This window comes from Aotus nancymaae, unplaced genomic scaffold (genome assembly GCF_030222135.1).
Source record: "Aotus nancymaae isolate 86718 unplaced genomic scaffold, 86718_ANA_hifiasm-v0.15.2.pri h1tg000032l_0, whole genome shotgun sequence".
Classification (NCBI taxonomy): domain Eukaryota; kingdom Metazoa; phylum Chordata; class Mammalia; order Primates; family Aotidae; genus Aotus; species Aotus nancymaae.
In genome coordinates this window covers 13048231-13063204 of record NW_026988445.1, presented here as the reverse complement: position 1 = coordinate 13063204, position 14974 = coordinate 13048231, and the positions used below count along the sequence as shown (strand labels likewise).

The following is a 14974-nucleotide window of genomic DNA, read 5'->3' as shown; positions in this document are numbered from 1 at the left end:
GTTAAACCCCGTCTCTACTAAAAATGCAAAAATTAGCCAGGTGTGGTGGTGGGCAGCTGTAATCTTAGCTACTCGGGAGGCTGAGGCAGAGAATTTCTTGAACCTGGGAGGTGGAGGTTGCAGTGAGCCAAAATTGTGCCACTGCACTCCAGCCTGGGCGACAGAGTGAGACTCTGTCTCAAAAAGAAAAGCAGTCACATATAGTGCATGGGGTGTTTTTATGGGAGTACTGACAAGAAAGGATCTGATGAAAATGCCACAATATAAAGTGTCATCATTTGTCAACTCTAAAACATATGTTTTGGCATTTTCTCATCTCTGAAACTGGGAGGCATCTTGTTATTGATGGTGATTATAGTTTACTTGGCAGCATTTTTTCTTTAGTGGTTCATAAAATAATTATGCAAATTAAAACCAGTGGTATCTTAGATTTGATAAAATACACTGTTCCAAGTTTTACTTGATAATATTGGGAAATATATTGAAAATAGGCAACACTTTGAAGTCACTTTAGCTGGACCAGTCACAGTGGTGTGGTTTCTGGGTGTGGGACACCCAGGTGGTCTGTTGACCCCTTGCCGTTCGTCCCATGTAACATAGAGTTTTATACCACACCTGGGAATGGTCATTGTCCTTGTCTCTATCTTTCACTGAGTGAGTTATCTTTTGTTCAAGCCATTGATGACTGATAGCTTTAGTTCTGAGCTCTAAGAGGCCGCAAAATACTGGACATGATCTTTTTGACTTTTTTTTTTTTTAAGAATTATCTGTCATTTTTTTCTTTTTGTGTCTCTAGTGAGTCCAGATTTCAGAGATTGTCATCGACTTCCTCCTCAGGGCAACAAGACTTTGAAAATGAGCTGGTTGGTATCTAAGGAACCCTTGTGGTCATGACCAGGGCGTGGAAACTGGCAGTCATGGTTTTGGGAAGGGAGCAGGGCGGATCTTGAGTGACAAGTGCTGGAGAAAGTGTTTCTCTGCATCAATGAAGGCACCTGCACTTGGGAAATACCCTAAGAGAGATGGCAGCTGGATGACCCTGGATCCTGAGACCGGAGGAACTTGCAGGCCGGAACGGTTACGGAATCCCTTTCGCTTCCCCAGCACTTATCTCTCTTACACGCATGGCTTTGTGTGACAGTTAATTATGAACTTGCCGGCTGGATTATAAGCCAGATGTGGGCAGGAGCCCTGCCTTCTCCAGCCCTGTTCCCCAGTGCCTAATGCCTAACAGGTGCTTAGTCATTGTTGAATGAATTATTGAACAAATATTTGTCTTTCCTAGCTGGATAATAGCCCAGCTTTAAGGGTGTTAAGTTTAAGAGATGTGAAGGATGGTGAAACTTCCAGATACCCTTTCCCCTGACTCCCACTCCAGCGGACCGTCCGTTAGGCTTGCTTCCTCTCTTGTCCCATCTCCTGGTCAGTGATTGTAAACAATCAAACAGCAGCCCACATCACTTGCCCCAGAGCTGCCCTGAGCTTTCACCCGCTTTTGATCTAAGTTTCATGATTTGATCACGAAATTGTCAAGAGATTTTAGCAAGAATTCCAGGCATGTGGTATATTGGTGAAGTACTGGGCGCATGCTTGCTGAATATGGGACAAAATCACTGATTTTGTACAACAGGAGATTAAATGGTTATTTAATGTCAAAGACAATGGTTACATCTGCCTCCCAAAGGCACAGATGTTGGAAGCTAATCCCTGTTCTCTCTGTTTCCAGGGATGCTGTCCCTGGCTGACTGCGATCTTCCGTCTGCAGTGAGTACACCATGGGGCAGCTGTTGGGGGGCCTTTGGGCTGTTTTTTTTTGGGTATTTGGCCAATCTAGGGGAAAGAGCCAAGATGCTTGATCCTAAGATGGGGTCTCTTAGATACTTTTCAGTTCAGGTCCAAAGCAGTATGTGAGGGCTGAGAATCAAGGTGGACAGGCAGCCCGTGGGGTCGGGGCAGCAGGGGAGGAGGCCTGTAGGATTGGAGCCTCCATGCTGGAGGGTACACAGTCCCTGCTAGAGCCTGGGGCTTCCAAAATTGAGGTGGATCCCAAGAGTTCTTGAAGATAGAGATTAACTTTATTTATTTCAACATATTCAGTGGAAATCATGTTCATCTCTCATAGTACTACACAAGATAATTAAAGCTATTTTTTTGCTTTAATTATTCTACTTAATATTTAACACCGATTACATGTCAATTAATCTCTTCTAGGCAGGTTTGCATGTCTTTGAATTAATGAAAAGTGAAGAAATATAACACAGTCAATTCATTTGGTTACAAGTTTTTTTTTTTCAATGAGGCCCATGGAGAGAAATCTAAAAAATGATTAAAGGTGGCCGGGCACGGTGGCTCATGCCTGTAATCCCATCACTTTGGGAGGCTGAGGTGGGCAGATCAGGAGTTCGGTGAGGTCGGGAGTTTGAGACCAGCCTGACCAACATGGAGAAACCCCGTCTCTACTAAAAATACAAAATTAGCCAGGCGTGGTGGCTCATGCCTGTAATCCCAGCTACTTGGGAGGCTGAGGCAGGAGAATCACTTGAACCCGGGAGGTGGAGGTTGCGGTAAGCCAAGATTGTGTCATTGCTCTCTAGCCTGGGCAACAAGAGCGAAACTCCGTCTCAAAAAGAAAAAAAATGATTAAAGGTGATTAAGAGCCTGTTAGTTACCTCTGATGTGGTGGAGGGAGCCAGGAGGTGGGGGCTGATGTGAGTCTTGGCTCTTACGTTGTGCCATATTCCATCAAATCTAAGAAGTCATCATTGTAAGATGCATGTTATTTTATATAGCAGTAAGAATATGTTTCCAGCTAAGCTACCATCAGCCATAACAATAGGTACATCTCATTTCAGAGGAGTTGAAATATGAAAAGGACATCTTAAAATTGATGAAATATGGTGGTTATAGGATATTGAGTAAGTCCGTCTTTCTGGGCCTCAGTTTCCCCAACTGTAAAAGGAGGCTGAGGCTAACACGAATTCAGCCTAATTCATAGGAACTAATAATGTGAGAGCATGTTATAAATGGTCGGTTTGGTAGGAGTTGTTCCCAAGGGAACTGGCAGGAGACAGAGCCCTGTGGGAGACAGTCAACTCTGTTGTGGAACAAGAGGAAGCAGGAGGAGAGTTAGTTTATTGAGAAGCAAGAACAATGTAGTTAATTGCAAAGCTTTGCCCTCTAGATAAATAGTAATCAGGACTCATATGAATAGGCATATTTCTGAGCATCTGCTGATACTACGTACAGCACTGGGTGTTTGATGCTTTTTATCTCTTTTGAGCCCCTGCTAAGCCGATGAAGTAGGCAGTGGGCAGTTTCCTTGCTTGAGGTCAGAGGCAGGTAAGCCATGTGACCTGCTATCAGGTGGAGGCAGCTACACTGGATTCCACTGTGGTCTGACTGCAAAGCCCACGCTGACATCTTTCAGATCTGCTTTTTTAGGATGCAGCCCTTGCCTCCCTGAGCTCTTCCCAATGTGCTGCTTTCCCAGCCTAGAAGCAGCACCTTCAGGGAGTGGGAAAGATCGGACTGCCCTGCCCCTTCTCCCTTCATAGCACAGAAGTCTGGCTTGTGTGAACCTGGCATTTTCTGAGTCCTCAGTGGCCCCAGAGCCTCCAAGTGTAGCACTGCAAGGGTGGGAAAGGGTGGAGCAGGTCACCTCCCCTTCTCTGGGGACAGAGGGAGGAGGCTGGGCAGTAGGATGGACTGAGACTCTTGGCTCCACCTGTTGCTTCCAGCTTACCTGATGGGGAGACAGGAGACAGGTGGGGGCCCGGGGCCTGGGCATATTCCCAACTTTATTTTTTTTTATTTTATTTTTTTCCTTTTTTGAGATGGAGTCTCACTCTGTCACCCAGGCTGGAGTGCAGTGCTGTGATCTCAGCTCACTGCAACCTCCACCTCTCGAGTTCATGTGATTCTCCTGCCTCAGCCTCTGGAGTAGCTGGGATTATAGGTGTGCACCACTATGCTTGAATAATTTTTTTAGTTTTTAGTAGAGACCGTATCACCATCTTGGCCAGGCTGGTCTCTAACTCCTGACCTCAGGTGATCCACCTGCCTCAGCCTCCCAATGTGCTGGGATTACAAGCGTGAACCACTGCACCAAGCCCCAACTTTATTCTGAATGTAATTCCTTAGAAGCAGGACGGGGCTGTGAGATACCTGTATTTACATACCTTTCCCACACACGTTACTTGGGCACAGATGTTTCTAGCAACATCAGATGGAATGCTGGTGTTGCTTTTCCTAGAGGATGGTATTGGGCCTAAGATGGTGGGCTCTGGAATTTATATCATGTGAGATCCTGAAAGTTATGCAAATTTCCTGTACCTTTATTTCCTCATATGTGAACAAAAAAATGGGGATAACAACTGAACCATCTCATAAGATTGTGGTGAGGATGATATAAGACATTTCATGCAGAGCCCCGAGGGCCTGGCCTGTTCCCACTGCTCATTAAGATTCCACATGTGTCTTTGCCAGCGATGACCAGATCCTGGAGTGGTGTGGGGAGGATGCCATCCACTACCTGTCCTTCCAGAGGCACATCATCTTCCTGCTGGTGGTGGTCAGCTTTTTGTCCCTGTGCGTCATCCTGCCTGTCAACCTCTCGGGGGACTTGCTGGGTAATAACCCTTCTCACCCTTGTCTATGTTGTAATGGGGCAGAGTGGCAGTCCTAGGGAAAGGGCTCTCTGTGGTAGACCAGAATCCCAGGAATTATGCTCCAATCCAGATGTAAGATGGTCTCAGAGTGACTCTCTGAACATTTCCATCTATTAAAGATCTGGAGAATAATCTACCCCAAACATAGGCTAAAACTGGGGCCTGATACCAATTTCTGGTTCTATATAAATAGGGAAAAAAAGCCCTCCAAGATGTACAGAATCAGAGGATATCAGAGAGTTTTATACTTTCCTGCCCTCACCCAAATTAGGAGGTCACAATTAATGGACCCAGAAGATATCTGTGATACTTAGTCAGAATCAGAGTGTGGCATTATATCTAAGGGCAACTGCAAGAATCCAGCTTCCAAAATGCCAACATGAATCCACTTAGGATACTCAGTGGTTCCCAACGTTGGTTTTGTAACAACGTAGGATGTTTGTAGTTTTCTCAAAAATGAATTTACATTTTGCCTTTCCCCGCAACGGAAGGTTGAGAAGTTATCAGGGAGCATGTTGGTGTCAAGCAGAGGCCTTGATGGTGTAGCTCTGGAAAGACCAGCCAGCCCTTGTTGTCTTCCTGCTGGTCTGGACATGCTCCTCCTCCCCCGAGCTCCACAAACCAAGGCTGATTGATTACGTTCCCTCCTGCTTCCCCACGTGACCCTGGAACTAAGTATCTGTGCTTCTCTGCAGGCAAAGACCCTTACAGTTTTGGGAGGACGACAATAGCAAATCTGCAGACTGAGTGAGTATGGAGCCGGTGGGGATAGGTGCCGATGGGTGAGACCAAGGAGAAGGCAGGTCGGGAGCCCGGGGCAGCCAGAGGTACTCCAAAGAGGGCTGGCAGGTGTCTGAAGGCCCCTTCAGCTGGTGTGTTGCTGAGCTGTGGGCATAACATGGCACAGGCAGCCACTGTTTTGCCAGGGATTTAAGAAACATGGAGAGTTCTGTGGATTGGAGTTCATTTGTCAGGACAGGGACGTGGACAGGGACCCCTCTGAAGTATTCACCATGGGCTGAGGGGCATTGGCCACACTTGGGAGGCATCTCTTGCAGTGAAACCATTGGTCCTCAGCTCAGTGCCCATTGAGGGTAACCAGGCCCCAGCTCTGTGCCCCCAGCTCCCTCCCTGGGATCCCAGCCCTGATGACAGGCGGTTTCCCCCTCAGCAATGACCTCCTTTGGCTGCACACCATCTTCGCTGTCATTTACCTCCTCCTCACTGTGGGCTTCATGCGACACCATACTCAGTCCATTAAGTACAAAGAGGAGAGCCTGGTGAGTGAGGCGGGGCTTGGGGACACATGCTGGGCGGGGCTCAGGTGGGAACCGGGGCTCTGCGGCAGGCACGCCCTGACAGCAGTGAGCTCTGGGATGGCCTCAGGAGCCCAGCTTGCTTATTCTTACTCACACTTGGCATGATCTTTAAAAAAAAGTTTCACGGTGGATTCTTTCAAGATTTAGACAGTTACTGGTGCTAAGAAGTTTGGGTTGAGAGCAGCCCTTTCTCTTTGCCACCCAAAGCTTCACAGGCGAAAGGAGCTTCTATAGCTTGGTTCCAGGCCTGGGTCCTCCTCCGATCTGCTGTGTGAATGCATTCGAGTCACTTGCCCTCTTTCTCAGTCTCCTGCCATGCAAAGAAAGCTCATAGAGTTGCTTTGGAAGTGGATTCTTTGTATAGCCTGGAAGATGATGCTGTGTGAATGACATGCTTCAGGGCTCCCCCAGGCCGCAGAAGGAGAAAACCGGAGCCTTCTGATTTCCCATTGTTTACTTTGCAGAGGCTGGAGTGGGTTGGAAACCTGAGCATACCCGCACACTGGCTCACCAGTGACTTCTCTCCCTGCTGTGTTTCCCCGACAGGTGAGGCGGACCTTGTTCATCACAGGACTCCCCAGAGATGCCAGGAAGGAGACTGTGGAGAGCCACTTCCGGTAAGCTGGTGGGGTGGGAGGGGAGCTGAGCCCCCTCCAGGTAGGACCAGCACAGCCCCCAAGGGGCAGGCACCTTAGGTGAGCACATTCTGTCTCTCCCTTGGGTATCCAGGTGAGATCTGAGAAGGACCTGGCCCTGCCACACATGTATGGAGTGGCTCCCGTGTGCCAGTTCTGCAGGTGCTGTGCAATAGATGGCACCGTGGTGGCCTGTCCTCTTTAAGCAGCCTTGTACACAGTGTCCAGAGCACAGGCCAGGGTGGTGTAGGTGCAAATAAGCGTCTTGAGAGTATACAGGGAAAAAAAGATTGTTCACTCTGGGGTTCTTAGATCAGCTTTGCAGAATAAGAGAGACGTGAGCTGAGCATTTGCACAGACCCACAGGGCTAGGGTCTCACAGGTGGAAGGACCTCGGGGCCATCTCTGTGTTCGTTGGTTCATCCACCCACTCAGCAGGTGTCTGTTGAGTGAGCACTGTGTCCGAGTCCAGGCTCTCCCTGGTAGAACCTCCTTTCCGGCAGCCCCCATTGAGTATCTGCACCACCAATTCCTGCAGATGGAGGCTGGAGAAAAGGCTTTCCTGTGAGGAGATTGTGTGTACAGCCAGGAATGGAAAGGCACAGAGCATCAGGAAAGGTGATGGGGTGGGGGTGGGGCACGCAGGCCAGGGAGGCTCCCAGGACCCTGCTGGAGGACCTGAAGGCTGCAGTCAGGGGCTGACATTTTATTCTTTCTTCATTCCTTTTTTTTAATTATTTTTTTTTTTTTTTTTTTTTTTTTTTTTGAGGCGGAATTTCGCTCGTTACCCAGGCTGGAGTGCAATGGCGCGATCACGGCTCACCGCAACCTCCGCCTCCTGGGTTCAGGCAATTCTCCTGTCTCAGCCTCCTGAGTAGCTGGGATTACAGGCACGCGCCACCATGCCCAGCTAATTTTTTGTAGTAGTAGAGACGGGGTTTCACCATGTTGACCAGGACGGTCTCGATCTCTTGACCTCGTGATCCACCCGTCTCGGCCTCCCAAAGTGCTGGGATTACAGGCTTGAGCCACCGCACCCGGCCTTAATTATCATATTTTTTTAGAGCAGGGTTTTGCTCTATTGCCCAGGCTACAGTGCAGTAGTGTGATCATAGCTCACTGAAGCCTCACCTCCTGGACTCAAGGGATCTTCCTGCCTCAGCCTATCAAGTAGCTGGGACTGTAGACACATGCCACCACATCCAGCTAATTTTTAAAATTTTTGTGGAGATAGAGTCTTGCTATGTTGCCCAGGCTGGTCTTGAATTGCTGGGCTCAAGTGATCCTCCTGCCTTGCCCTCCCAAAGTGTTGGGATTACAGGCGTGAGACACCACGCGTGGCCTCTCTTCATTCCTTATCAATTCAGCAGCCGCTAATTTGTTGCATGAACTAGGAGTTGGCTATACTTTAACTTTGCACTATTTATGAAGAAAGCACTTGCTAAGCAAATTACTAGACAGAATCGTAAACTGAATGTTTAAAATTTGAACAACTTCTTCAGAAACTCTAAATAGTTTAGAAATATTTACTAATATGTAAATACTCGATACCAGAATCATTTTTCTCTGTTTCCTTGGAGCAACTCCCCAAAGTTGCCTGCTAGGCAACACCTGGAAACAGTAATTCCACTGAATGTATAATTTTAAAGAGAAAAAGAGTCCCCTCATTCTCAGAAACATTACACGACTCATGCTTTCCCCTATTTTAGGAGGCCTTTTAGTGACACTATTGCAGTCGTGGGGATTGATGTATGAATTTGCCTTTCAAACAGCGATTCTTAAATTGCAGTTTTCTTCCTCACAGCTCTTATTGGGACCAGAAATTGTCCTCCTGTTTTTTTTTAATTAAAAAAAATTTTTTTTTTAAAGATGGGGTTTCACCATATTGGTCAGGCTGGTCTCGAACTCCTGACCTCAGGTGATCAACCCACCTCAGCCTCCCAAAGAGCTGGGATTACAGGCGTGAGCCACGGCACCCAGCTCTGTCTTCCTGTTTAATTTCATGATTGACATGCCTATGGGCTCTCTCTGTCTCACTAAAATGTAAGCACATCCAGGCCCTGTTACCAGCACCTAGAACAGTGCCTGGGAGGTGGTAGGTAGGGATTCACATGGTTCTGAATCCTCTGGAATTGTTTGTATAATTTTGCACATGTGGTGAGGGGGTGTTGCATCGTGGCCATCAGCTGGGGTTGTCTATTTTCACCTCCTGGCTCAGACACTTGCTAGCTGTGTGATCTTTGGTGCACGCCACTTTACCTCTGTGGGCCTCATTTTACTCATCTGTAAAATGGGGACAAAACTCATAGGTTATGATAAGGATTAAATAAATTGATGTATTTTGCTTTTTTTTTTTTTTTTTTTTGAGACAGAGTCCACTCTGTTTCCCAGGCTGGAGTGCAGTGGGGTAAGCTCACTCACTGCAACCTCCGCCTCCCAGGTTCAAGCAATTCTCATGCCTCAGTTTCTGAGTAGCTGAGATTACAGATGGACACCACCACACCTCACTAATTTTTGTATTTTTAGTAGAGGTGGGGTTTCACCATGTTGGTCAGGCTGGTCTAGAACTCCTGACCTCAAGTGATCCACCCGCCTCAGCCTCTCAAATTCCTGCAATTACAGGTGTGAGCCACCACGCCTGGCCTTGCTGGTTAATATATGTGTAGACATTTTCTGGTTTGAGGGTCCTTTGCTTTCATTAGACCCTCTGAAAAGTCTGTGACCTTCAAAAAGCCTACCTGAATAGGATTTCAGTGGTGGCTCGAGGTAGATACTGACCTAGCACAAATAACAAATCTATTCCTTTGGTTCTTTAGAGGGGATAGTGATATGTTCATTTTTTCCCAGAAGTGCCAGCTGACTGCAAGCCAAGTGGGTATAAACTTGTCAGTTCCAGGCAGTTAGCTTCATACTATTAAAAAAAAGCTGGCTGGGTGCAGTGACTCATGCCTATAATCCCAACACTTTGGGAAGCTGAAGCAGGAGGAGCACTTGAGGCCAGGAGTTCAAAATTGGCCTGGGCAACATAGCAAGACCCTGTCTCTACAAAAAATAAAAATCAGCCTGGTGGCATGCACCTGTAGTCCCAGCTACTCGGGAGGCTGAGGTGGGAGGATTGCTTGAGCCCAGAAGTTGAGGCTGCAGTGAGCCATGATTGCACCACTGCTCTGCAGCCTGGGTGACAGAGACCTCGTCTCTAAACAAAATAAAACAAAAGCCCTCTTTGTATTAAATTTCAAAATTTCCCCCTTTTGGAGGATAAAAGACAAAGAGAAGAGAGATGTTTGCTGGCACAGAAACCACCAGCGAGATCACTCTGCCATCCTTTCCCTTGGATCCATGGGCCTGTCTCCTGCTTGGGGTTCTCTTTTCAACGGCGTCTTTTGCCTCCTTCTCTCCTTGGCCACAGGGACGCGTATCCCACGTGTGAGGTGGTGGACGTCCAGCTGTGCTACAATGTGGCTAAGCTAATCTACCTGTGCAAGGAGAGGTGAGGGTGGGTGGTAGGCGGGCCTGCGAGACGCCCACTCCTTCCTTGCTGGCCTCGCATCTCCCAGCGAGGAAGGGAGGAGGGTGGCCCTGGACTCCTCCTTCTCCCCTGGCTGATGGTTGAACTGTGGGTGTGGGGGTCCCTGCCACAGGATTATGAATCTGAAGTGTATGCCCCCACTCCCACTTCTGCAGAAAGAAGACAGAAAAGAGCCTGACCTATTACAGGAACCTGCAGGTGAAGACAGGCCGGCAGACCCTCATCAACCCCAAGCCCTGTGGCCAGTTCTGCTGCTGTGAAGTGCAGGGCTGTGAGTGGGTATGGGTCCTGCTCCCTGGCTGGGAGCGCAGGCATTGGCATGGGGGTGCCCCAGACACCTGCACGGGGCCATGTCATCCCAATGGGATGTATCTTCTGGCAGGAGGATGCAATCTCTTACTACACGCAGATGAAGGACAGGCTGCTGGAGAAGATCACAGAGGAAGAACTCCACGTCCAGGACCAGCCCCTGGGAATGGCCTTCGTCACCTTCCTGGAGAAGTCCATGGCCACCTAGTGAGTGTGGGCACAACCCAGTCCCCTTCTTGGCTAACTACGTGTTTCCCTCCAGATAACTCGCTGTCCCTCTTGGGTAGAGATGGTACTGCTCACCCACCATCCCTGGGATTTATCTGTGGTGTTTCCTTCTCTTCCCTCAGCCACCCACACTCACTTTGGCAAGCCCAACCCATGTTTGTGTGACAGGTGGTGGGGATATGGGCAGCAGCCTCAGAGTGGGTGATTCTGGCTGACCCCGTTGAGCTGATGCAGCCTGGCCTCACTGCCTGCTCTTCCCTGCTGGCCTGGACCCATCCTGTGGGCTCTGTGTGCCAGCCTTCCCCCAGGGGAGACGGAGACACCCTCCTTCCAGACATCTGTTCTGGACCAAAGATCTTTCTGTGTGTGGCTCCCCTGCTTCCCACAAATGCAAAGTTGTGGGGAAGACCCCTGGGGCATGCTGGGGCACTCACTGCAGTGGGGAGCTTGGCCTGGGGAGTGGCTTTTCACAGTGGCCCTTGGCATGGGGCTCTGGGCTCTCATGCCTGGGATCTCTGTGTCATCTCGCCTTAGGAGCAGCAGGGGGTGGGTCAGAAGAGGGGTGCAGAAAGGAGATGGTCCAGCCACTGCCCCTCCCCCTGCCTCACCTGTCCCCCGGCATTGTGACCCTAAGGATGAACTCACGCAGGACTTCCTGCAGACACTAGGGCAGGAGGAAAGGGGAAGGCATCTGAGGCAGGAGGGGGGCTGCTGGGCTCCTTATGGGAGGCTAAAGGAGGAAAGCCTGTGATCTGTTGAGATGGTGAGGGTCGAGGTGGGAGCCCTGAGGAGGGAAGTTCGGGAACAGGCAGTGTGTAATGTGGTCTAACGCTACCCTTGGGCCTGGGGAAGAAGTGACAGAAAGAAAAGGTGAGCCACTGGCCTGGCAGTAGCATTGGATCAGAGCTCCAGCTTAACAGGCAGGGTGGAGGGGGGTGGCCCTGTGGAAGAGCAGTGTGTTGGGGTGTGCTGCCTTCAGTTTCCTTATCTGTAAAATGGGAATAGTACTCCCTTTCTTGCTGGGTGGTGTGAGGATAAAACAAAATTCTCCACACAGTGTGCTAGCATGGTGCCTGTTACATAGCATTACTTATAATACACTAATGACAACAAAGCAAAGGTCCTGTGCCACTGCCTCCCACTCCTACTCAGTCCCCACTTGCCACATGTTGCGTGGTCACCGGAGTAGCCTGGGCCTGGCTGTTTCTACATTTCCTGGCAGCATCCTGAAAGATTTCAACGCCTGCAAGTGTCAGAGCCTTCAGTGCAAAGGTGAGCCCCAGCCGTCCTCCCATAGCAGAGAGCTCTGTACCTCCAAGTGGACAGTCACCTTCGCTGCTGATCCTGAGGACATCTGCTGGTGAGCTCCTAGACCAGGGAGACATGGGAGGGAGGCCTGGGTTCCTGGTGGGAGCTGCCTGTCACCTGGAGCACAGGTGTGACCTGGCAGTCAGTGGAGCTCACACATCTGCAACTCTCTGGGCCGTGATGCCATGATGTGCTCAATGTGGCCCAGCTGGGGTGTCTGCCCAGCACTTCCTGCCAGGGTTCCTCCCTGGCATTCAGGTGCCATCCAGCAGAAATATAATGCCACCTCTGCATGTAATTTTAAGTTTCCTACTGGCCATGCTAAAACAGTAAAAAGAAACAGTTGGAATTAGTTTTAATAATTTATCTCGCCCAATATATCCAAACTGTTATTTCAACATGCAGTCAATTTTTGAAAAATGTGACATGTTTTACATTCTCTTTTTCACACTTAGTCTTCAAAATATGGTGTGTATTTTACAGTTCTAGCACCTCTCAATTCACACTAGCCACATTTCAAATGTTCAATTGCCGCATGTGGCTTGTGCAGAGACTTATTTAGGTCCAGTGTCAGCCTGGAGCCATGCTGGTGAGCTGAGCTGTGTCCACGGGGGCCATGGTGAGCCTCCAGCACTGTGTTAAGCGTAAGGGCACCCAGCGTGCTGCCTGTCCCGCCCTGCCTCAGCTCCTTGCAGCTGTGCCTTCAATCCTTTGTCCCTGCCTTCCTCCTCCCTGCACCACAGCCCCCTTGGGAAGAATGTGTTGTTAGTCACAAAGCATTGCAGATGTGTCTAAGAAATGCCAAGCTCACACTTGTAATCCTAGCACTTTGAGAGGCTGAGCAAGGCGGTTTGCCTGAGCTCAGGAGTTCAAGACTACCCTGGGCAACATGGTAAAACCCTGTCTCTATTAAAAATGCAAAAAAAATTAGCTAGGCATGGTGCCTGTTGCCTGTAATCCCAGCTACATGGGAGGCTGAGGCAGGAGAATTGCTTGAACCTGGGAGGCAGAATTTACAGTGAGCTGAGATCACACCACTGCACTCTAGCCTGGGTGACTTAGCCAGACTCTGTCTCCAAAAAAGAAAAAATAAGTGCCATGCTGGAGCCTTGTTTGGTCTGCTTGGGTGCCCATGCCATCTCTTTAGGTAGGTTCTGGCCCCCAGACTCTAGCTGGTGAACCACATCTGAGAGAATAGCCTTTGTTCCCTCTGAGCTCACAGGGACCTAAGATTTAGCCTTTCTGTAGCTGAAGGTCAGTGTGGAGAACTTGCCCCCAGGCTAGTCTCTTGGTCTACCTAAATCTGACCTTCTGATCTACCTAAGCCATAAGCACTGGGAGATAAGCCTCAGGACCTGTGTCCTCTCTCCCCCTGCAGGAAGAACCTCTCTATCCAGGGCCTCCGCTGGTGGCTACAGTGGCTGGGCATCAACTTCACCCTCTTCCTGGGGCTGTTTTTCCTGACCACACCCTCCATCATCCTGTCCACCATGGACAAGTTCAATGTCACCAAACCCATCCATGCGCTGAATGTGAGTAACTGTTCTGCAAGGCCCCTCCCAGGAGGGCTGGTGAGAAGAAGGCTTGGTGGGTGGGGAAGGAAGTGGGGACAGGAGTGGGATGTGTGTGGGGAACCAGGGGGTCAAGTTGCTCAGTTCTCATCCTTGCTTTTAACCTCTAAGCAGGCATTGACACATTTATTACAATGTCTATATCATAATGCCATATATATATACACATATATATATATGTACACACACACACAGAGATATATACACACACGCGTACATATTTTAATAGACTTTAAACAATGGTGGAGATATTTGAGTTGAATGAGGTATATTCAAGTTGGTGGAATGTTAAGCATCCGTTAAAAATTGTGCAGACTTTGTGGCTCCCATGCAGGGCTCCTGAAGAAGCAGGGATGTGCCAGTGGGGCATCTCTATCATGGACACTACCGGGAGGGGACAGGAAGGAATGAAAAGAGCTTCATTGATTAGGGTGGCAGGATCACAAATTATTTCCTTTACATTTTAGTTGCTAATGACCTTGTTATAAAACTATTTATTCTGCATAGGTTATAAATTATTTTCAAAAATCTTAGATGAAACAATGAGATAACAGTTAAACACGCCCTCAACTGGCATCTACTCAAAAAGATACTGGGTTCTCATAAGCAGCTTTGCCAAACCATCTCCCTAAATGTCTTCTTTTTAAATTTCACTTTGCATGTGGTTAATCATTCTCTGGGAAAGCACACTGGGCAGGAGGGCCTCCTTGCCCTCACTTTGCCATTCCCTATCTGATGAATTCTGAGCCTCAGTTTTTCATCCAAGAACTGAAGTTAAAACACCTGCCCTATTACACAGCACATGAGGTTGTTGTCTGATAATCAATGAACTGATGTGTGGTTGAAGCTCTTATCTGACTCCATAGAATGTTTTAAACTACCTAAATTCACTCTAAATTCAGCAGTTTTGTTTAAGATTTAAAGCAGGTGTTATAAATATGCATTCCTTTGCCAATCTTTTAATAGAGGGTCTGGCCTATTCTTTTGAGGATGAATCTGCTGAAAAGAGCTCCCTTTGTCTATTTTACATAAACCACACCCTTATTTCATTGTTTTGTGGTTCCAGTGTTGGCTTCTTTAAAGCAAAGGAAGAATTTAGATACTTGCAGAGCCATTCTGAATATAGAAACTTCCTAGATCTCATATCCCTTGATCTTTTATTGTTAATTTACTCTTATCTAATTAACAGCATCTTTTTTTAGAAATTGACCTTTATCAAGTCTGCCAAAGTATCCAACTTAGTTTTTTTTTTTTTTTTTTTTTTTTTTGAGACGGAGTTTCACTCTTGTTACCCAGGCTGGAGTGCAATGGCGCGATCTCGGCTCACCGCAACCTCCGCCTCCTGGGTTCAAGCAATTCTCCTGCCTCAGCCTCCTGAGTAGCTGGGATTACAGGCACGCACCACCAT

At 48.4% G+C, this 14974-nt stretch overlaps 1 protein-coding gene across 9 annotated transcripts in view; it reads left to right on the top strand.

Moving 5' to 3' along the window:
* TMEM63A (transmembrane protein 63A) overlaps positions 1 to 14974 on the top strand; it is a 36167-nt gene that overhangs the window by 9525 nt on the left and 11668 nt on the right. For all 9 annotated transcript variants that reach the window (XR_010345091.1, XM_012459792.3, XM_012459789.3 and 6 more), the window contains 11 exons: positions 797 to 863; positions 1727 to 1764; positions 4486 to 4628; positions 5363 to 5414; positions 5839 to 5947; positions 6533 to 6603; positions 10031 to 10111; positions 10306 to 10429; positions 10533 to 10666; positions 11910 to 12047; positions 13374 to 13527. Coding sequence is in view for 8 of the 9 variants with exons in the window: in XM_012459792.3 (XP_012315215.2) it covers positions 797 to 863; positions 1727 to 1764; positions 4486 to 4628; positions 5363 to 5414; positions 5839 to 5947; positions 6533 to 6603; positions 10031 to 10111; positions 10306 to 10429; positions 10533 to 10666; positions 11910 to 12047; positions 13374 to 13527 (1111 nt within the window). In the remaining variant the exon portion in view is untranslated. The remainder of the gene's footprint in view (positions 1 to 796; positions 864 to 1726; positions 1765 to 4485; positions 4629 to 5362; positions 5415 to 5838; positions 5948 to 6532; positions 6604 to 10030; positions 10112 to 10305; positions 10430 to 10532; positions 10667 to 11909; positions 12048 to 13373; positions 13528 to 14974) is intronic.